The sequence below is a fragment of the Ochotona curzoniae genome, unplaced genomic scaffold, assembly GCF_017591425.1.
Source record: "Ochotona curzoniae isolate NIBS_2020 unplaced genomic scaffold, NIBS_Ocur_1.0 contig_3332, whole genome shotgun sequence".
NCBI lineage: Eukaryota > Metazoa > Chordata > Mammalia > Lagomorpha > Ochotonidae > Ochotona > Ochotona curzoniae.
The window spans coordinates 7118368-7141341 of NW_024465816.1; the positions used below are offsets into that span (position 1 = coordinate 7118368).

The 22974-nt window shown below is 47.8% G+C and overlaps 1 protein-coding gene across 2 annotated transcripts in view; it reads right to left on the minus strand.

The window, feature by feature from the left end:
* LOC121156258 (phospholipid-transporting ATPase IB) overlaps nt 1–22974 on the minus strand; it is a 584459-nt gene that overhangs the window by 491941 nt on the left and 69544 nt on the right. For both annotated transcript variants that reach the window (XM_040979868.1, XM_040979869.1), the window contains exon 2: nt 3601–3742. In XM_040979868.1, coding sequence (XP_040835802.1) covers nt 3601–3742 — 142 coding nt within the window. The remainder of the gene's footprint in view (nt 1–3600; nt 3743–22974) is intronic.

A 22974-nucleotide genomic window follows, 5' to 3' on the forward strand; every position in this document is an offset into this window, starting at 1 on the left:
AGGTGACAGCTCTGTTGCAGAGTCAACATCCACACAGCTGGTATGAGCCCCACATGGCCCCGCAGGTGTCTGCTCCTGGGGTGTGCAACATCCACACAGGAGGCTGGTATGAGCCCCACATGGCCCCGCAGGTGTCTGCTTCTCATAAAACCCAACCAACAAACACCAGACTAAACTCTCCCTACCCAGCTCCAAGAGAAACAACTTCTCTTTTCTCAGTGAGATGTGCATGAAGAAACTAAACCCTTCATTAACTTCCTCTGATGAAAATATTCCTTAAGGGCAGGATAATGCTGATGAAAGCCTTATAAACTTTCACCAAGTATTCACAGCCAAACTGAAAAGCTTGGTTTTTAAAAAATCAATATTTTTTAATAGAGCTTCACTTTTAGCAACATTAGAAGTGCTAAAATAGCATGAGTCAATGTTTTCCAAAATTCTTACACTGTACGGTTGAAAGATTCATAATCAATTCCATGAAGAACTATAAGTCACTGACAATCATTAGTTATTCCTACTTAAGCAGCCAAGACAAGTCAAATGCTCAAAGGCCATTTTGTAGACTATCTCAGGACATATTCTAATACCTTAGATCCTACAGCAGGCAATGCATGCTCGCAGTGAAAGCCATGAGTCTGGAAATCAAATGTATTCCAGTATTTATGGGAATGGCATTGTGGTGCGGTGTGCAAAGGCCCTCCCAGCAAAGCCAGCATCCCATATCGGCATCCCATGCTCTGGCTGCTCTACCTCCAATCCAGCTCTCTGCTAACAGCCTGGCACAGCAGTGGAAGATGCCCTTTGTCACCTAAGTGGGAGACATGGATGAGGTTTCTGGCTCCTGGCTTCAGCCTGGCCCATTCCTGGCTGCTGCAGCCATCTGGAGCCTGGACTAGTGGATGGAAGGTGCTTCTCTCTGCCTCTCCCTTTCTCTGTGTGTGACTCTTTCAAATAGATAAATAATTTTAAATATATATTTAATATTAAGTATTATCTGTTTAAGCCAAGTCATCTTACATACAACTTCAAATAGAAAAGTTAGTATCTGTCTAATTTATTCCCATCCAGCTCACTGTACATTCCTATACTTAGGCCTCTCCTCTTCCCTCACCCCAAAAAAGTGCAAATGAAATTGTACCACAGGGAGCTACTTGGGACCTCTTGGATTAATACAACCAGTCTCAACCGTCAGCTCTCAGTCTTGACTGAACAGATATTGAGGCCCCATTATCAAAGCTCTTAAAAATTCTCCACTTTGGGCCCGGCAAGGTGGCACAGTGGTTAAGGTCCTCGCCTTGCACGCCCGGGATCCCATATGGGCGCCAGTTCTAATCCCGGCAGCCCCGCTTCCCTTCCAGCTCCCTGCCTGTGGCCCGGGAGAGCAGTCGAGGACGGCCCAAAGCTTTGGGACCCTGCACCCGCGTGGGAGACCCAGAAGAGGCTCCTGGCTTCAGATCGGCATAGCATCGGCCGTTGCACTCACTTGGGGAGTGAATCATCAGACGGAAGATCTTCCTCTCTGTCTCTCCTCTCTGTATATCCGCCTTTCCAATAAAAAAAAATAATAAAAATAAAAATAAATTCTCCACTTCCACAAAAACCAGGACATTTAGACAAAGCAAAGATCCCCACCTTACACTCTCACCTTTAGATGTGCACCAATGGGCACCAACATTGGAATTAAGCAAAAATATAACTTGAAAACACACCAACATTTAGAAAGAAAAATAAGTCTAACTCTCATATTCTTACACATTTTTTAAAAGTCACTATTCCAATAGAAACAGCTAGAGAAAGTGTGAAGAAATGGAACTAGTGTTAGCAGTGCAGGAGTCCAGCAATTTTAAGGATATTCACAAAGCTGTGCAATCATCACTCTAAAATGAAACTCCAGATACATTAACGGTCGTCCCCCATTCCCCCCATCCCCCGCCACCTGATCCTGCTCAGGTCTCCACAGGTGTGCCTCCTCAGCAGGGTTCCACACAAATGCAGTCACACCATGAGGCTTGTTATGAATGACACGCTTCCTTCAGCATCAGGCATTCATGGTCCACCCACACTGCAACAGGCATCAGTGCCTCCTTTCCTGTCATGGTCAGATAACAGTCCATGGCCTGGACGGACCACAGTTACCAGCCCATTCATCAGCCAAAGGACATCTGAATTTCCTACTTTCTTGGAGAATGCCGTGAATGAGTTTTGGCGTAGACGTACGCTTACATTTTTCTTGGTTAATCACACCTCGGGGCGGCATTGCTGGGTTATTTGGTAACCTTTCGCCTTCTAAAGTAGCTGCATCATTTTTTTTTTATTCTTATTAGCAAAGTCTGAAGGCTTCAATCCCTCTACATCCTTGCCAACATTTATTTACTATCCTTTGTACTGGCCATCCCAGTGTGTGAAGTGGTAATTCACTGTGATTTAAGTTCTGCATCTTAAAACAAGCCCACTCATGGAAAGACTCGGCGAGTCTTCTAAGCTGCCCTTTGTAGTAAACAAACAAAAAAATTCATACACACACAGCACTCCTAAAATCCAAAACAAAGCCAGCATCGTCCAGTATTCCATTAATAAATGAAGGCAACCCCTTCAACATAACATTCAGCATGACTCTTCCTCAAATCCTTGCCAATGACAGTAGTATTCACCAGTCAGACCTTTCTAGATAAAGCTATCGGGCCAAGTAGCTCGGACATGCGCTGATGCAACGTCGAAATACTTAAACAACAAGATTTTAGCAGAGCTTTCAAAAAAAAGGTTCCTGCTTGATTAGAATGTGGATTTGTCAATAATCTATGTGAAACTGATCAGTCACTGTCCCAGAACACCCTCTGGAGTTATTGCCAAGCACTCAGTGACACTTGAAAAGCGTGCTAACTGAACCAAACAACTGGTACACTCAGCAGCCTGAATTGGATGAGCAGATGGGCAGGTCTAATTTCCAGCACTTCCCGGCTCTGACCACATGTGCATTATTTAGCATCTTTATATTCCAGTTTTCTGATTGGAAGCTGATTAACCATGCCTGCTCCTAGAAGTTATGAGGAGCCAGCAAACCAGCACGGCCGAGGCTCCGGATACAGTTGCCGACAGAAGTCAGACTCCTCATAACACCGGCTTCCACCCATCCTTCTGTGAACTCTGGGCAAAGTTTTCCAGCAAAGAGAGAAATGCTATGTACTACTGAGAGCTGAATCTGCACCCCTGTGACCTGTTGGGGTTCCCTTCGGATGCAACACACACACACACACACACACACACACACACACACACAATGGTCTGCAAACTGCTGAGGACAGCTATGAACAGGTTGAAAACGAGGCTGGGGGTCGGGTTGGGATGAGATTCTTGGGAATCCCGAGACGAAAACAAGGCAGACCTTGTCTTTGTTGCTGGTAGTGGTGATGCTTATCCCCCAGTGTTCACAGACAACCAGGCACAGCACGGAGGGGGAGATGAGGAAGGGAGCAGGACCCCAGCGGGTAAGGGTCCAGGGAGGGCTGGCCAAGCCCTGGGTGGGGGGAGGGGAGCAGAGGGGGCTGGCTCTGTGTGTGGGGAAGATGCTGCCCTTGCATCTCTCTGCCGCCCGTCTCCTACCTGATCTGGTTATCGCGGAATTTGTTGAGATGCGGTTGGTTGAGGTAAATGGTGCGGGCCGGTGCCTCCAGCTGGTCTCCAACAGACGTGGCCCGGGACATCTCATCCTCTGCCTTCTTGTAGCCGGAAGAGCGAACGGGTCCTTCAGAGATGAAGCGCAGGGCGGACAACACAACACAAAGGAAGAAGTCAGCCAGAAAGCCGAGAGCGGCGGAGAGAGCGCGCGCGCGCGCAGGGGCGGACGGCAGGTGACTGGCGGGGACCAGCGGGAAGAGATGCTCTGGCCAGGAGGCCCAGACCTGGGGCGCCTATGTACCTTGGCCGCCCCTAGAGACGCTTGCGGCCGCCGGCAGCCCCGCCCCGCGTCCCGCCCCGCCCGCCACGGGGTCGGGCAGGGGCTGCGGCGTGCGGTGCAGCCGGGGGCTGCGGGGCGGTGGCGGGAAGGGACACTGCAGGGCGCAGCCCCACGTCGCCAGGGCCCACTCAGCGCCCGCCCGCCCGGCTGCAGCTCGCACCCTGTGCAATCCCACAGGGAGCAGCCGCCGCCCTCCCTCCCTCCCTCCCTGGAGGTGCAGCTTGGCTCCACCGGGCGCTGGCGTTTCACCGACCCCGGCGGGCGGATGCGTTGCAACTCAACTGTCAGGGATGCGACATAAACCAGCCTGTCCTTTTCGGCTCTGATGCCGGTCCCGCAGTCAAGGCTCTCGGGGTGAGCTAACCCCCACGCCCACCCCCATAAACCTTCACTGAGGAGGTGGCAGAGTGGAGAAAGGTACACGCCCGAGAAAAAGCTGCCAGGCACGCGCGCGACCCTGAACTTCATCTGCTAAAAAAGTGTCCCCTCCACTGACGGCCGACCCTCCTTGAGATGTGACCTTCCGGGCTATGTGTCTTAGGTAAAAAGATCTCAGAAAAATAGAAGCCTCTGCTTTTTGGTTTTGTTTTTTTCTTTAAAATATATTCCTTCTACTATATCTAGTGTTTACCGCCTATCGAAGAAACCAACGCGTTGCCTCCTATTTTAAAAATGGACACCTCCTCTGAATAAATCTCAGCTTCCCAGCTACAAACAACGCTGTTGTCTTAGCGAAAATTGGAAGACAATAATGTGGATGAGTTTTTTTGTTTTCGTTTTCGGTCTGGGTATTGTTGTTGCTGTTATTGTTTGGTTTTTGAGCGGCAGAAGCACAGAGTTCCCCCGTCCTCTGCGTCACTCCCCATAGGCCCACAATCCACAGAAGCTGGCGCTGGGCCAGGCAGAAGCCAGAAGCCAGGAACCCAATCTAGGTGTCCCCCAGGCGTGGCAGCGACCCCGGCACCTGAGCCACCACCTGCCGCCTCCGGGGTGTGCAAAAACAGCAAGCCGAAGCAGAGCCAGGAACTGAACCCAGGAGCTCCCAATTATGGGATGCAGGCATTGCATCCTGAGACTTAACCATCAGCCCAAACCACATACCCCCTAAATCATCTGTTAAAGCGATTGTAAGAGTGGCCACCCTTATTATAACAACAAAGATGTAAAATCAGTTGTTGAACGCCAACATAATACCTTCAATAGTAAGGATAAGTAAGAAATCACCTAGGACTCTCAGCTCACTCTTGGTAGCTGCAGGCCCCCACCAGCTGGGTCCCTGGTCCCAGGCCAACCATGCACCAGCCTTCACCCTGGCTATACACCTCAATGCAGAACCAAATCCCCCACCTGCTCCCGAGGGGCTTCCACGGTCTGGGCTGACCCCACTGGCCATTGCTCCGCTCTCTCCCCCACCAGTAGGGGAAGCAGAGAGCAAGGCCCCTACCTCCAGGCAGGCTCATGGGTTTCACCTGGAAGGAGGGGTTGTGAGGAGCAATTGCTGATTCAAGGCAGTTGGCGGGTATTTTTGCAACTCGCTTACATAAGAAGCATTGCTTTATTCTCTGTCCACCCATGCAGCCTTGCTTGCCTCCAAAGCAGTAAGCATCATTACTTGACATTATTTACTTAAGAGCTGGTTCCCTGACCCAGGAGCATCAGCTCCAAGACAGCAGGGACAGGCTGTGTTCATGGCAGTGGCCTCAGCTCCCACCAGTGCCTGGCACAGCATGAGTACTACCTGAGTCCTGACTAGAGTTCCTTGACTTCTACAGGGAGAGATACTGTGATAAGACAGAGGGCCCAAGCTACAGACAGGAGTGAGCTCAAACGGCTGTCTGCCTGGGTGGCGTCCACTCCTCCCGGGAGTGTCCCCCTAGGAGTGCTCTAACGAGCTTCTGGCCCACACTCACAGATGCTGAACGCTACTGCTGTGTTTTGGTTTCTGAAGCTCCTTAAATGATCTGAATGGGAACCACAGTTGAGATTCACTAGTCAGATGCTGCTGGAGACTGAGGAACAAAATATCTGAATTTTATCTTCAATAACGTCAACCAGTTTAAGATGCCAAGTCATCACCATGGTTCTGGTCACGGTGATGGACTGGGGCATGACCGTTCATAGCCGAGGGACCAAGAGTGGGCCCGTGGGACCTCCAGAACGTGGGAGGTTGGCAGCCACCATGTGCAGCTGATTCTGGAGACAGCGATGAGACCATGCCATACAGGTGGGTTTCTGCCAGGACAGGAGAAGACACTGTACCGGTGACAAAAGTCTAAACAAAATTACAGCAAGAGCCAATTCAAAAGAATAAAACGAAGCCTTGGGGGTCCAAATCAGATGGGCAGAGAGGAAGCAGCAACCTGCAGACAGCCTTTGGGTGAACGGGGCAGGCCTGGACCCCATGCGGAAGGTCAAGGAGCTGGGGACAGTGCGTGGGACAGTGGAGCGCCTGGCAGGGGTGCAGGTGGGCAGCGCAGGGAGGAGGCTCTGCCGTCGAGGAGATCAGGTAAGCAAGTCGTCCCATCATCCAGAAGCCAGATGATTAAGGCAAGAGGAGGGAAAATGGGGAAGCTACAGGCACACGAAACAGTGCAAAGAAAACCCTGCACGCTGCTTTTTTTTTGAGGGGAGGGGATGTTAGTTATTGAACGTATAGGCCAAAAACCTGGAGTTTGAAAGAAACTGGGCCTAAAAAGCGCCCATGACAAACATAAGAATGGAAATGATACTTTTCCAAATCAGAACTCAAACATGGGATAAGAAATATCAGGGCAGGGCAGTGTTGTTGCACAGCGAGTAAGACCACCACCCGCAAGGCCAGTGTCCCACACCGTGCCAGTGCAAGCCCCAGCTGCTCCGCTTCTGATCCAGCTCCCTGCCAACGACCTTTCAAAGGCAGAAGATGCCAAGTGTGTGGGCCCTTGTGATCCTCACAGGAGACTTAGAACAAGCTCCTGCCGCTGGCTTCAGCCTGCTTCAGCCTTTGGCCGTTGCAGCCACTTCAGGAACGAAGCAGCAGATGGAAGATTCTGTCTCTGTATCTCTCTCTCCCAGTCCCTTCCTTTCTCTCTTCCACCCTCCCTCTCTCCCTGTTAACTCTTTCAAATAAATAAATACATCTTTAAAACATATATTAGGGTCAAAAAAATATTGGTATAAACAAGTACTAGTAACAGAATGAAGTGGGTTAGTGTCTCCCATACCTAACAGGCATCAATATTCCTCTTTCTGTACTACAAGCTAGAAATTTTATTCCAGGGAGAACTGAAACATAACCTCACACAAACATATGTGCGCACACATGCACCTACACACACACACACAAAGATAGCTTTCCATCTCAGTGGCCTCGTCTTCACCTAACTTGCACTGCAGAAAAACACTAATATCTTCAAAATCACACAAATTTATTACAAATGTGTTGCCTAAGGAAGACCCTGCACCAGAGATAGCAAAGGACATTGTGAGCACAGTTTCAAATTCAGTCTCAAGCGATTAATTCTGAGTTAATGCATTTTGCAAATATCATCATACCCCATATAAACAGGCACAACGTCAGCAGATAGTGGAAGTTCAATAAATATCTATTTGTTGAGAAAGAAACCAGAGCCAAGGGGGGAAAAAATAGGCAGAGAAGAAAAGGCCAGCAGACAAACACCGCAAAGTGGAAACGCCAACTTGAAGAGCTGACAGTCAAAGCCACAAGAACAGGGGCTTGATCTCATTCAGAGTTCTATGCCAGGCATCTTGGTTGATGTCTAACACACAGCAAGCTGTCTGTAAGTATACGTGGAACGGATAGAAGGGTCAAAGACTAACGCGGTGGATGCCTTTGGAAGGCACATGCCCACTGCCAACCAAGGACTTCCCACTCATCGTGTAGCTGAGCTGCCCACACAGAGGCCAGGGAGCCCCCAGCCTGTCTGCACTGAGCCACCCCATCACTCTTCATGGCTTTCGGTTCAGGCCAGACTACTATGAGTCTCTGCTGGGAACTTGAACAGAAAAAGAGCAGAGGCCACCTCCGCCTGTGGCTGCCAGTGCACATAGGACACACGTCCTCGACCCCCTAGACGACCATCTTTGGAACGGCCATCCTCCAGGACCCAATGAACCAGGAGGCAGAGGAAGCGCTTCTCCTGCAACAAAGTAGCAGCAGGAGAGTCCCTAAAGTATTCTGAGTTCCAGGCCCTAGGCTCTTCTCAATCCCAGCTGCTTTCTGGGTTCCATAAGCAACCCCTGAACATTCTATAAATTATTCATAACCAAGTATCTCAACTAACACAGCATAGGAACACAAAGAATCTAGTTTGCCCTAGTAAAATAGAACATTAAGAGGGCCCGGCACAGTAGCCTAGTGGCTAAAGTCCTCCCTTTGCATGCACTAGGATGCCATATGAGTACCAGTCCATATCCCGGCAGCCCCACTTCCCATCCAGGTCCCTGCTTGTGGTCTGGGAAAGCAGTCAAGGATGGCGCATGGCCTTGGGACCCTGCACCTGCATGGGGGACCCAGAAGAAGCTCCTGGCTTTGGATCAGCTCGGCGGATGGAAGATCTCTGTCTTTCCTCCTCTCTGTATATCTGACTTTCCATTAAAAATAAAATAAATCTTTAAAAAAGAAAATCAAGGAAGGTTAAGGATAAGGGACAAACTTTTTGATCACCCAGGATGCTGAAGTTGTTGAAGCCACTGGCACAGGCGTCGGGTCCCCGCCCACACCCGGAGGGGCCAGAGCCAGCATAGGATCCACCAGAGGACACAGCTGGGCCAGCTGGTGTGGACGAATCACAGGCATGGCTGGAAGGTAAATGGCCAAAGAATTAAGCACCCAGTCTTTGTGTCCCTTCAGAATTACTGCCAGGTTTGAAGAAACAGGATGACAAGAGACAGAGTGTTCACCGAGGTGGAGGAAGCAATGACAGGTGAGGACTAGGGAAGGGGACAGAGGTGGGGAAGTCAGTTACAGTACATGTAAGAGCACAGAGGGGCCAAAGGCAAGGACACTCCTGCCCCTGTTCTGGAACCTCCTGGATCCCACCTCCACGAGCCCATCCCCTTCCCCTTGCTCATGTCACGGCAGGAGTAGAATTTTCATTTTATTGGATGACTCCAAATCCTCACCATTTTACACACAGGGTGTCGGTGGCGAAAAGAATGCAGAAGCCACGGGTGAGCAAGCAGACAAGCAGTCAACGACAGACCAGGCACGAGCTACAGGCAGACAGACAGCAGCCATGTCTATCCAGGACGTCAACCCAATGCATGGAGATTGGGAAAAGAAGACGACTTTCTGAAACTTGTTCTTGTGTAATACATAAAACAACAACATACAGGGGAGTCTACAAAAAGTCATGAAAATGCATATTATTGAAAAACCATGCATGGGCTTCAATTTGTTTCACTTCAGAACAAATTTACCTTTCAATTTGATTTTTCCACAAGCATTTTTTTTTTAAACAGTGAGAGAGCATCCATGTCTTGGTTCACTCCCCACATGCCTGCGACTGTGAAAGCCACGAACGATCCAAGCCGCCCCACAGGTGGCAGGAGCTCAGCTCCTCGAGCCACCACAGCCACCTACCAGTGTCTGTGATGAGCAGGAAGCTGGGATGGAGCCAGGGCCGGCAGCCGGAGCTGGGCTGGGGCAAGCACTGCAACCGGGCACGCGGGCACCTCCACCACAGAGCCACACGCCCACCCCATGCCTGCAGCCTCTTCAAAGCACTCTCATATGTTATCCTGTTTGTTCTTTTTAAAAACTTTTCTTAGGAGAGATTCACTTGTTTGAAGGCCAGAGTTACCAAGAAAGAGAGACTCCACAAATGGCCACAACAGCCGAGGTGGAGCCAGGCTGAAGCTGGGAGCCAGGAGCTTCATTGAGGGCTGCAGAGGGGTGCAGGGGCCCAAGCTCTTGGACATTCCTCTGCTATTTGACCAGGCAGCAGAACTGGATTACATGGCAGCTGGATTCAAAGTGAATAGCCGGGACTCTCCAACAAGTGCCCACATGTGACACCGGCCCTGCAGACAGTGGTTCAGCCCACTGTACCACAGCAGCAGCCCTCTATTTTGTAAATATGCATACTTAAAGAAATACTAAATAGGTTGGGCCTGACACAATGGTCTAGTGGCAAAGTCCTCACCTTGCATGAGCTGGCATCCCATATGGGTGCCAGTTCATGTCCTGACTGCTTCACTTCCCTTCCAGCTCCCTGCTTGTGGTCTGGGAAAGTCCAAAAGCCTTTGGGACTCTACATCTGCATGGGAGACCCAGAGGAAGCTTTTGGCTCCTGGCTTCAAATCAGCTCAGTTCCAGCCATTGTGACCACTGGGGAAATAAACCAAGATCTTTCTGTCTTTCCTTCTCTCTCTAAATCTGCCTTTCTAATAAAAATTTAAAAATCAATAAATCAAAAATTAAATAGATTCAGGAAACTAAGAACCTCAAGTAAAGAATTAAAAGGGGTTCACTTAAAGTATTACTAAGCATTGCACTGCCTTTAAATAACCTGAAAAAAAAAACCTGCATTACAGACTATAGTATGTTTGTCTCAATTCAATTCAAAATGCCCAAAACTCCAAAGGATGCTTGAGACTCACCCAGTCCACTGCTTTTTTTTTTTTTTCAAGCAGGAGATTCTATTATCTCAAACTTGAGAGCCTTGGGAAAGAAAGACTATGGTCTTAGCTATGGTGAGACCTGTCAAAGTGGAATGTCTTTCTCCATGACCTCTGTAATTAGCTCTGGGATTGCCCTTACAAGGGAGAAAAAGCAGGAGTCAGCCCCAGCATCCAGGCTGTCATCTAAGCAAGCAGGTGTCTGCTCTTGGCTGTGGTCCCTGGGAGGGGGCTTCCACACCAACGGGATCTCCTGCGTGACGACAGGATCTTTGCTGTTTGTGTTGGGCACCCTGGCCAGCCCTGAGTTACACTAAGATAATTGAGAGAGGGGGGAGTGGTCCCCAGCTGGCTTTTGATGGGGTCTGGCCACACCAGAAAGCCCAGCCATGTGGTTACAAGATCAGGGCCTTGGGCCATGTGGGCCACTCCAACCTCCCAGCCTCCAGGGAGGCCAGGGGAGCTGGAGAATGATTTCAATCACGTGGCCAAAGATCCAGTTTCGTGATGGCCATGATGAAAATTCTGGACACCTGGATCCATTCCAATTTTAGAATAGGTGCTGCCGAAGCCAGCGCCAGACACCTGAATTCAGATGAGCTTCCCTCCTTGGTGATTCACATCATGGTGCCGGGAGGTGTCTGTGGCCTTCCCAGACCTTGTTACAAGTATCTCCACTTGCATGGTCCTGATTTGCATCCTTCATCATTAAACTGTGACTATGAGGATAGCATGTCCTTTGAGTCTCTGAGGAGTGAAAACGGATGCATTTGTGATGACCTGGTCACAGTGCAGGTGGCCTGGGAACCCCAGACTCGTGGCTGGTGTCTGAATGAAGACAATCTTAGGGAGGTCTGTGACCTTAACTTATGAACCAGCCTAACTCTGGGTGGTTAGCCTCAGAACTGCATTGCAGACATGCAGAACAGCCAAGCCAGAGAAAACCTTAACAAGTGTGTCAGTCCAAATCGAACATCAGATGAGGAGCTAAGTCTGCAGAAAACTGACTTACCTTCCACTAGGACAACTGCTGTTTTCTGCACACAGCCCACCTTCAGAGGGAACCACAAAACAGAAATCGTACCAATCATGGGTTGGCAAATTGGGTGTTTTTTTCTTGTTGTTTGGTTATTTTGAAAGAGTTACACGGAGAAGAAGAAACAAAGATCTTCCATTATCCACTGGTTCACTTCCCCAGACGGTTACAATGGCCAACACCTGGCCAGGACAAAGCCAGGAGACTGATCAAATCTCCCATGTGGGTGGCAAGGGCCTAAGACCTTGAGTCATCTTCCTCTGCTCTCCTAGGCCATCAGCAGGGACTGGAATCAGAAGTGAAGCAGCCAGGGCACAAATGGGTGCCCAGCTGAGACGCTGGATTCACAATGTTACCCACTATGCTGCAACACCAAGCCTTTTCTGTAAAGGATTAGTAAATATTTTAGACTTGGCACGTGTTCACTAACTCACACTTCCTTGTGCTCCTCCCCATCACCTTCATTCTTCTTTACCTCTTCCTCGTCTTTTTTTAAAACAAAACTCGAAAACCGTCCAAAATAAGTCTACAAATGTAAAAACTATTCTTACTTCACAAGCCATCGTGTGCTGAGACTATGTCAGTGCCATTCGCTCACAGGGTTAAACCTGATTATAACCCAGCTCCCACATCCATGAAAGAACAGCTTGGATTTCTATCAGCTTCTACTTCCTCATTCAAGCTAGGTTGGTTACATACTTGCTTACTTTTTTTTAAAGATATGTTTACTTTTATTGGAAAGACAGATAATACAGACAGGAGGAAAGACAGAGGGAGGAAGATCTTCCATCCTCTGATTCACTCCCCAAGTGTCCGCAATGGCCGGAGCTGAGCAGATCCGAAGCCAGGAGCCAGGAGCCAGGAACCCCTTCCGGGTCTCCCATGCTGCTGCAGAGCCCCAAGACTTGGGCTTTCCCAGGCCACAAGCAGGGACCTGGATGGGAAGTGGGGCTGCCGGGATTAGAACCAGCGCCCATATGGGATCCCAGCGTGCGCAAGGGAAGGACTTTAGCCTCCAGATCACCGCGCTGGGCCCACTTGTTTACTTTTGCATATCTGAAGTGTAAGGTGCTTTGATTATTGCAGTCATGGATGCATACTCACACATTCCCCTCCCCCAAGAGTCTGCTTCAACTCTGGCCTCGCTCCCTGTTTACAAAGATGTTTCATAAGCCTTCCGAACACACACCCGTCCAAAGCAGCACAGCCACACACAGGGAGCCCTTGGGCTCATTATTTCTCCTAATCAGACAGACACAATGAAAATGCTGTGCAAATGCAAAATGTGACCATTTTAGCTTTGGCAGAAACATCTTGGAAGCCCTTCTCAAGGCTCGACTTTGCACAAATGATGTCTTTCCAAATGTAGCATTTGTGATCTGTTTCTCCCCAAGAATTAAAAAAAAAAAAAAAGAAAAGAAAAGAAAAAAAGAAAAGAAACCCAAAGGGAAAATGACATTGATGGGCTCCAGTTTCTCATGACTGCCAACACATACTGGCTGTCTTGCTCTTTGTACAGGGAAAGAGAAGCTGCAAACAGAAGTCACGGACATTGTCTATTTATGATCTGAAATATTGTTGGATGTTTGAATTCATTCCGACAGCTATTAAACATCTCCTGGATGGGAAGCATTTTGTTAGGCAGGGAGACGTTTTGATGGGAAGGGAGACGGATACACCGTAAGGCCTACGCTTACGTTTTAGTAAGCTTAGATTTTAAAAATCAAGAAGTATGGCAATTCAAAACCCAAAGACAGCTGCCAATCTCAGGATCAAACAGATCCTATCTTCTTTCAAGAAAGAAGCCTTCTGAACTCTGCCTGTGAGAAGGCGTGTGATCTGGCTGTGCAGAGGGCATGGCAGCTGTGAACATACGTGGACAGAGCCATAGCCTGCTGATAACTTTATTTATACCTACTTGGCTCCAGCATGCTGGGGAAAGTGGAACTGTGGTCATTTAAAGCCTTGTTTCCAATAAATACGGCGAGATAAATTGACCTTCAGTTCCTAGAAACTCATTTGTACTTTAAATATACCGAAATTCATCACATACAACAGATGAAGACAAATGTGCTCTCAAAAACATGCGTTTCATCTATAAAACTAGAGACACCAAAACAAGAAAAGCTACGTTCCTTTTCGCCTTTATTTTTATTTGAAAGGTAGACACAAAGGTACAGAAACAGATACTCCACCTGTTGCTTCATGCCCCTCTAATGCCTGCCGCAGCCATGGTTGGGTCAGGCTGAAGCTGGGAGCCCAGAGCTTGGGTCCCTCGTGTGCACAGCAGGGACCCAAAGCCTCCAAAAGTGCTCATCGGCAGGAAGTTGGATCCAAAGCAGAGAAGCAGGGACTTTGATATGGGATGGGTTATCCTCGCTTCTGAGCCAAACAAATGTCCCAACCAGAGCCTTGAGGTTTCCAATACTTAATTCAAAGAGCTTTTCTGAATGGTCCCAACTCCTTTGAGGAAGGGAATCACAAAATGTGATGCACCACAGCCAGAGAATGTCTTAAAATTCTGTAGTCTGTCAAAGCCATTGCTGAGGCAGCAACTAAGCTAGCAGCTACAATTTTCAAGTCCCGGGTGGAGAGGCTCTCGTTGCGTCATTGTTGTACCTGCCAGTGCTCAATCCGTTCTTTCCCAGTCACAGGGACCAGATCAGAATCACCAGAGAAAGCTCTCTTGTCCCTCCCTCCCTATCTTCATTTCTCAGAGGTGTTGTTCCCAATAAACTTTAACTCAAAATCCATCTTTGTATAAATTAATATGAAATTAAATTAAATGTACAACCAGGCATTTGGATTCGTGGTTACGTAGCTGTTTGGGGTTTTGGGCCACACTCCGTATCTGAGTGGTTACTGGAGTCCTGGCTCCTCTGCTCAATCCGGATTCTTGCTGATGTGTCTCAGAAGGCAGCAGATGATGCTCAGAGGCTTGAGTGCCTGCAGCCATATGGACACCTGGGATAGACCCAGGCTCCTGACTTGGATCTGGCCTGGATCTCTTTCAGGCACTTGAAGAATGCACAGTAGAGAAACACCTCTCTGTGTGTGTCTGAAGCCTCTCACTCACTCTCTCAAATAAAAATAAATAAACATTAAAAATACATAAGAGAAGATCTTGTTTGAACACCCCCTTCTACAAATTTCACTTTTACAATCGTCAAAGAAGAGCAGTAGGTTTATTTAAATAATGACAAAGGTGCTTGGTCAACTGCTACGTCATAGGCCTATGAGGTAGCCATGGAAAAGTAACACACACACAACGCTCGAAATGAGCCAGCCACACCGCGAAGGCTGCTGCAGCAGACATACAAGGAACATGCCATTTATCTCACAGGGACACATTCTAGAACGCAGCCCAGGACACAGAAAGGCAAACCTGCAGCCAAGCTCTTAAAGAGCGAGACTCCTACCAGAAACACAGATTCCAGAGCAAGCACACAGCCCCTCTGTAAGGATGTCAGTTGAGATGCACAGCTCCCATATCCCAGAACCCGGGTTCCCTCCTCGGCCAGAGCCGAGGGCTCAGAGCGCGAGACTGACAAGGTGCTGACGGAGCTAGTCCCATCAGCCAGTTCGGAGCTGGGCTCCCGGCTCCTGGCTTCAGCCCAGGCCAGATCTCAGTGCTGCAGGCATTTGAAAGATGAGCCAGTAGGTGAGAGTTCTGCCTCTAGGTGACTCATTGGAGATAACAGAAATAATATGTATCTGCCTCTTTAGTATTTTTTAATTTTAGAAAAAGAAACACAGACTGTATGATGAAATAATCCAATTCTTATTCTATTGTGAACATGACAATCACCCACTTCAGTCTAAAATATCAATATAAATGAATAAAGGTCAATAAAAGTTGCACCCATTCCAGGCAGTGCTTAACTCATGTATTCCAACGCTCACCCCTCAATAATTGTTTTGATATTGATCACTAGTTGAAACACTATTTAGGATATATTTCTTGATTCCACTTCCAATTCCAGCTTCCTGTTGATGTGCACCCTGACAGATAACACATGATGGCTTAACTGGCTGGGTCCTTGTCCCCCACACAGGAGACCCAGGTTAGCTTCCGGGCCTGGATCAGCTGGCCCAACCTAGCTGCTACAGGCATTAGAGGAGTAGACTGAAAGACCTTTCCCTTGCCCACTCTCTCTCTCACTCCATGTGTGTCTCTTTCTACCTTTCAAATAAACAAATATGAAAAGCTCAGTATATTATTAAAATATTTTTATCTGATAGTGCCGGGGTAGCAGTTATGACATCATTAGCAGTCATTATTTCACCCTTATTCTGCTCCTTACTTATCAGCTACTAAGCCAGTTCTTGTTTCTCTACCCAGAGAGTCTGAGCATGCCCACTCCTCAACCAAGCCGACAACTTGCAAAGGAGCGAACATAACATCAACATTAGCTTTAGGAAAACCCAACAATGAAGACAGCCTGTACCCACAATCACTGCACCCCAAAGTTCCATGCCATGGAGCTCACACATGAGCTCAGTGTTGTGTCACAGTGGGTGTGTCACAGTGGGTTAAGCCTGTGATGCTGGCATCCCAGAAGGGTGCTGCTCCACTTTTGCTCCAGCTCCCTGCCTAGGAAAGCAGCAGAAGATGGTCCAAGCACTTGGGCGCCTGGCACCCATGTGGGAGATCCAAATGGCATTCCAAGCTCCTGGCTTTGGACTGGCCCTGGCCATGGCAGCGATATGGGAGGTAAGCCCTGTCTGTCTCTGTAACTCTGCCTTTCAGATAAATAAATCCTGTTTTAAAGAACAAGAAAGAAAAGAAAGTATATATACTACTTTCCCAGGGCGTTCTGATGCTTTGCCTAAGATGCTTTCTTTATTTTTACTTTTATTTTGAAGTGATCCAAGGCAATTGCACTCATTCAGGGATGACATGACTGAGCAGCTGGGGGTGAACATAACTATATCCTGAAACATTACAGAGTCTTTTTAGTGAAAAAAATTCAAAATCCTCTCTTGCAGCATGCACGCGTGTGCACGAGCACACACACACATAGACACACACAAGCTTCACTACCGACACCTACATCGCCTTACTACTGTGCAATAAATGCCAGAACTTCTTCCATCTGTTTACCATAACTTCATAAGTGCTAAACAAAAGCTTCCCCTCCTTTCTCGCCTTTCTCCCCAGCCTCTAGTATCATACTGTATTCTCAACTCCTACGAGACTGCTTACATTATGTGCACAAGAGGTAATGCAGTGTTTTTGTCTAGCTTATTTTACTTAATACAAAGACCACCACATTGTCATAAATAAGTTTCATCCTTTTTATGGGAAAAACTGCACACATGTGTATATACACACATTCTTCATCTTCAATAAATTCTTTTTATTTATATGAGAGGGATAGAGAGAGAGAGAGAAAGCTCCCATGCACTGGTTCATTCCTCGCTTGCTTGCAATAGCTAGAATTGAGCAAGTGGAAATCATGAGGGACGAGAACTTAATCCTAGACCCCACGGAGAGCAGAAGGAACCCAACTGCTTGCCTGCAATGGAGTACGTTAGTACGAAGCTGGAACTGCAGGCAGAGTATGAACACACCCCTGTTTGAGATGAAGACATCTCATCTCAAGCAACATCTTGATTTTGCCACCACCCCCAATATTCTTTATCTACTCATCAGCTGATGGACACTTGGGCTACTCCCTGTCTCGGCTATTGGAAGAGTGCTGTAATACACACAGGAGTGCAGGTGTCTCTTCAACTGACTGATTCTATTTTCTCTGGATATTAAATACTCAGTAATGCGATTGCTGGATCATATGATAGTTCGATTTTTAGCTTTTTGAGGAACCACCATCCTGTGTCCTACAATAGCTGTATTAATTGACATTTCTATCAGCAGTGTACAAACAAGAATTCCCTTTTCTCCACATCCTCAGCAACACTACATATACTTTTTCATTGATTCTAGGAAGCAGAGATACACAACACACACACACACAACACACACAACACAACACACACACAATCTCCCATCTACTGGTTTTCTCCAAAATATCCACAAGAGCCCCTAAGCAGGGGCTGAAGAGGAGAGCTGGAATCTCAATTCAGGTCTCCAACTTGGGTGGCAAGGGCCCTAGTTGAACTACCAGCACCTGCTGCCTCCAAGGAAGCACATTAGCAGAAGCGAGAATCATAAGGAGAGCATGGACTTCCATCGAGGCACCCTTATACGGCATTCAGGATCATTCATGCCAGGATCAGGCCAGCGTCTGAACCACCAGGCCGGCCACCCGTCTGTCTTCCTGGAAACAGCCACTCCAGGTGAAGTAACATCCTTGTGGCTTGGATTAGTAACGTAGAGCATTTCTTTGTGTTTTCTTTGTCTCCCTGTGAAAAATGCTTGTTCACATTGCTTGCTCTTGTGTTAGCTGCTCTGGTTGCTGACCTCTTGCCAGATGTAGAGTTTGCAAATATTTACTTTCCCCCATCCTGCATATTGTCTCTCTCTTCTGCTGTTTCCTTTGCCATGCTCTATGTTGGGTTTTTCCCCCCTTGAATGGTGCAGAAGCTTTTTAATTTGACAAAACTTACATGTTTATTCTTGTTTTTGTTGCCCATGTTTTTGGGGTGTGATCCAGAACAGCCTTGGTCATCTCTATCCTGTATTTTATTCTAATAGCCTCAAAATCCATGACTTACACCTCTATCTTTAAATATCTGATTAAACATAGGGGTCTAGCTCTCTACTGCCTGCATGTGTGAGTCCAGCTTTCTCAACATTGCTGACTGAAAGGGCTGACACTGCCTTCTCGGCACCTCTGCCAAAGGACAGTTTACTGTGGATTCACAGGTTTACTCCTAGGCTGCTCGGTGAGTCTTGTGCCTCTGGATATTTTCTGTTAACTTGTTAGTGTCTCTTTCAAGTGAAAGAACTCCCCCTAGCATATTTCCCATGGGACAGGCCCAGCAGTGATCAATCCTGGTCTGTCTCTGTCTCACAGTGAAAGGATAGCCTTCTGAAAACAGCAGTCCTGGTTGTGGATTATTTTCCTTCACTCCCGTGAAAGTCAACCAGCTCTCTTCTGACCCACAATTTCTGTAAGGAAATCACCAATCAGAACAAATGGGACACCGTTTTATGTTATTTGCCTCTATTCTCGTGGAGCTTTGAGAATCTTCCCTTTATCTTTATCCTTGAAGAAGTCATTATGTCTTGAGGCACATCTGATGGACTTGACTTCCAACTTTTCTTACAGAGTGCTATTGTCTCTTGAACGTGTGCTTTCGACTGTGTTGGAATGCTCCAGTTCCTCTAGAGTGCCTGTGATTCAGATATTTTTAAGCACTGTCATAAGGTTACCTAAGCTGTACTGATTTCTCTTCTTGTTTCCTTTTTTTTCTCTTCTGACTCTATTTTCAGAAAGCCTATCTCCCAAGCTCACTAATTCTCCTGACTGACACACATTGCTACTGATGCTTTCTATGGCATTTTTAATTTCACTTACTGTGCTTTTCAGCTCAAGGATTTTTTGCTTTTTTCCTTTGAGAAACAGTAAAGGAACACATACTCATCTGCTGCTTCTCTTCCCAAATGCTTGCCACGATCCCTGCCTGGGGGAGCAGGGAGCTCATTCCAGGTCTCCAGGGTGGGTGGAGGGACTCAATCACTTAAGCCAGGAGTCTAGATTAGCAGGAATCAGGATGCAGGAGCCAGTTCTGGTTATCAAACTCTGATACTGAGAAACAGGATGTGAGTGTCTTAAAAGCTAGGCCAAATGCCGACTTCTATTTGCTTTCTTTAAAAAAAAAAGATTCTTCATTTTTACTTGACAGGCAGATTCACAGAGAAAAGGAGAGACAGAAAAATCCTCCATCAACTGGTTCACTCCCCAAATGGCTGCAATGGCCAGAGCCAGAGCTAATTCAAAGTCAGGAGCCAGGAGCTTCTTCCACATCTCCCATGTGGGTGCAGGATCCCAAGGACCTGAGCCATTCTCCACTGCTCTCCCAGGCTACAGGCAGGAAGCTGGATGAGAAGTGGAACAGCTGGGACACAAACCAGCACCCATATGGAATGCCACACCCAATCCCATTTTTTTTTCAGAATTACTTCCACTTGTCTGTTAAATGATTCAATACTGAATTCGTTTTCTGTGTTTTCCTGAAACTTACCGGGTTTCCTTAAAAATAGCTATTGAAAGCCCTAATGCTGCCGCACACAACGTCATCTGCACCCTGAAGGAAGGGGAGTTTTTTCTGGTCTTCCTAATCCCCTTGTTTTCCCCTGACTTCCAGAGATTCTAAGAATCCACCTGCTTTGTCTCTGCCTGGACACTTTTCACTACTTGAGCGCCAGGTAGCACCCCAGGTCGGGTCTGCAGGTTGGCAGTTGGTGTGCTGCTGCTGTTTTACCACTAGAGGGCAACCCTACCTCAGGCTTACCCCAAATCTACCGTAGCCTTGCTCAGACAGAACTGTGCAAGTATCCAAAGGGAGGCAGCGAGCCCTCATAGTCTCTTTTGGAGACCAAGGGGGGGCCAAGATGTCTTGTCTGTGGTTACTGGCCCACAGCCAGGCACCATGGACCTCTGCTGGCTCCAAGCCTCCATGTGCAGAGACCAAGTCCAGGTTCCTCTCCCAGATGGCACTTGGGCCTCTGCTGTGCTGCCTAAGGAACAGGACGGGAAGCACTGTGGCCACCAAGGCCACAAAACCATACCACAACTTGTGTTCCTAGCCTGCTGATCAGGGCCAAGGTCCATGCTGCTATGGGCTGCCTGTTGTTTACATGAACTCATCACTTACAACCAGCCACAGGGGACACTGGACAGGGTATAAACCCAACTGGCTGGGGCCGTGGGTCTTCCGCTGGCATAACAGCAGATCCACTGACTCCTGCCTGCAGCCACTAGCCTGCTGACAAGAACCACTACAGTCTGCCCAGTACCAGGTTTTACCAGCCCAGCACCGAGTTCTAAGACAGTTTCATGCTCAGTTTGGATGGTGCCCTATGCCCCAATGGCTGAAGCTTCCTCCTTGTCAGATATCCCAAGTTTGGGAAGAAACAGTAAAGGAGATGTACCGACTCTCCAAGCTGACAATAAACTTGTTGCCACACAAGCTTAGTGGCTGCAGGGCCCTTCACAGTCTTGCTAATACGTATCAGGCCTCTGCAGGCTGATGGTGTCACAGATCAAAATGAACACGTCCAACAAGGACACAAGTCTCCTCTGAATGCTGCGACACATCCAGGGCTGTCTCCGAGCAGAGAGGCACTGAGCTTGATGTGGCACAGTACTGTGCCAGCAGGTGTGGCTGGCTGTGAGCTCCAAGGTAAAGTCCCAGACCTGCTTCACTACCCCTCTCCTTGGTGCTGCAGTCTCTCTCGGCTGTCTGCCAGCGCACGGGAGGATGGTGGAGGCAGTGCCTTGGCTGCTTGGTTAAGGAGGCTCAGTCTTCAGGTACTAGACTGGGGGCAGGGAAGATGGAGCCCTGCCTGACCAGTGGTGGGTTTTATAGTCATGGTCCTGATACTGGATTTCCAAGGTCTGGACTTCACTTGTTTTCTTTCCTCCAAATAAGAGGTACAGCATCTCTCTCCAAACCAAGCAGACTGTACCCAGGGACGGGTGAAGTCGGCAGCTCCTCCGCTCCTGTCTTCTTCAATGTGCCATTGCTTAGTATGACAGCAAAAACACGCACTGCAGCTTACGCTTGTGCAGGTGGCTTGCTACATGAACAGCTGTTCAGACTGAGATCACTGGGAGATGGCCACCTGGAGCCTCCTACTCAGCTGCCATCCTAGTGTGCCCTCCTAAGTTATTTTTAATTCAAAAGTTTCCTATGACATTGATCAGCTAAATGTTTATCAAAATCGCATTTTCAAGCATCAACTTTCCATATTTAATTTGCTATCTATTGACCAAGCTAAATAATAAATCTTTTCTAAAAATAGCTGAGATATTCCTGGAACCATGACATTTTTTTTTTAAAACAATACCCAGTGGTAAGTAATGGTACGTCTGTGTCTCTCAAAAGTCTCCAGAGCAATAAATCATGACTACATACTTACTGCAACTGAAACAGGGTATCAATCTTTCATCACATCCCTCTCAAGCATACAAACGTGGCCCATGACACACTAAAACATCATGGCCACATGGGATACAAAAAGAGTTCTAAGTGTGCAAAGAAGGAGAAGTACCTAAACAGAAAGGAATGATTTCGGGGGAAAGAACGGACATGATTCTCCATGGCATTTAAAGAGCACAGACTATCACATCTCCTGAGTGGTTAGCTCTCAAAGGCGGCAAAGATGCAGAGGTGAACCGGAAATGGTTGCCCACCTTGCCATTCCCTGTCTCTCCCATGTCTAACATCTGAGCGAGATTAGGAGTTAATGCTTGCAAAATTAAAATGTGCGAACTTACTTAACTTCATGAAGATACAGTTGCTTACAGAAAAAAAGTATACCTTTGTACCCTTTAAAGTCTGAACTGAGATTTTTACCATGGAATTGGGGATGAAATCTGTATTTTTAGTGGCCTTGCTTTTCCTGTAGAAAACAGCAGAAGTTAGATGACATCCACTCAAAGTGTGCCTTGATAATCTTAGAAACTTCAGGCTACTTCAGAAGATGAAAACTGCAGAGAGGGTCTGGCACGATGGCTCAGTTGGCTAATCCACCCCCTTGTAAGTGCCAGAATCCCTTACAGGTGCTGATTTGTGTCCTGGCTGCCCCACTTTCCATCCATCTCCCTGTTTGTGACCTGGCAAAGCAGAGGAGGACGGCCCGAAGCCTTGGGACCCTGCACCCACATGGGACACCTAGAAGTTCCTGGCTCCTGGCTTCAGATCAGCTCAGAACCAACCACTGTGGCCATCTGGGGAGTCAACCAGCAGATGGAAGATCTTTTCATCTCTCCTCCTCTTTGTAAATCTGCCTTTCCAATTAAAACAGAATAAGTCTTTTTTTAAAAAGTACACGTTCATAACCAAAGAAATGTAAATGAAAATGAGATTATCTGAACTCACGAATTGGCAACATTTAAAACACGCCTGTTGAGATTTCTCTTCCTGGCCAGGAGGATATACAGAGGTCCAGGCCAGACCTTCCATGGTGACACACAGAATGCGCGTCTGTGCTGAGGCGCGGCAAGTCAAGCCACAGCTTACGGCACTAACACCCCAGGACGCTAGCTACTCATGCACGAAGCAGGACAGTGGAAGACGGCCCAGGGACGCAGGCCCCTGCTACCCCAGGGTGGAAACCCTGGCGCCTGCCTGGGCCTGGCTGGGAACAAGTGCTGGGGTCATTTAGGGAATGAGCACCTCGACTCACCTCTCACCATCCGGGCTGTTCTGCTTTTCACGTGAATAAATA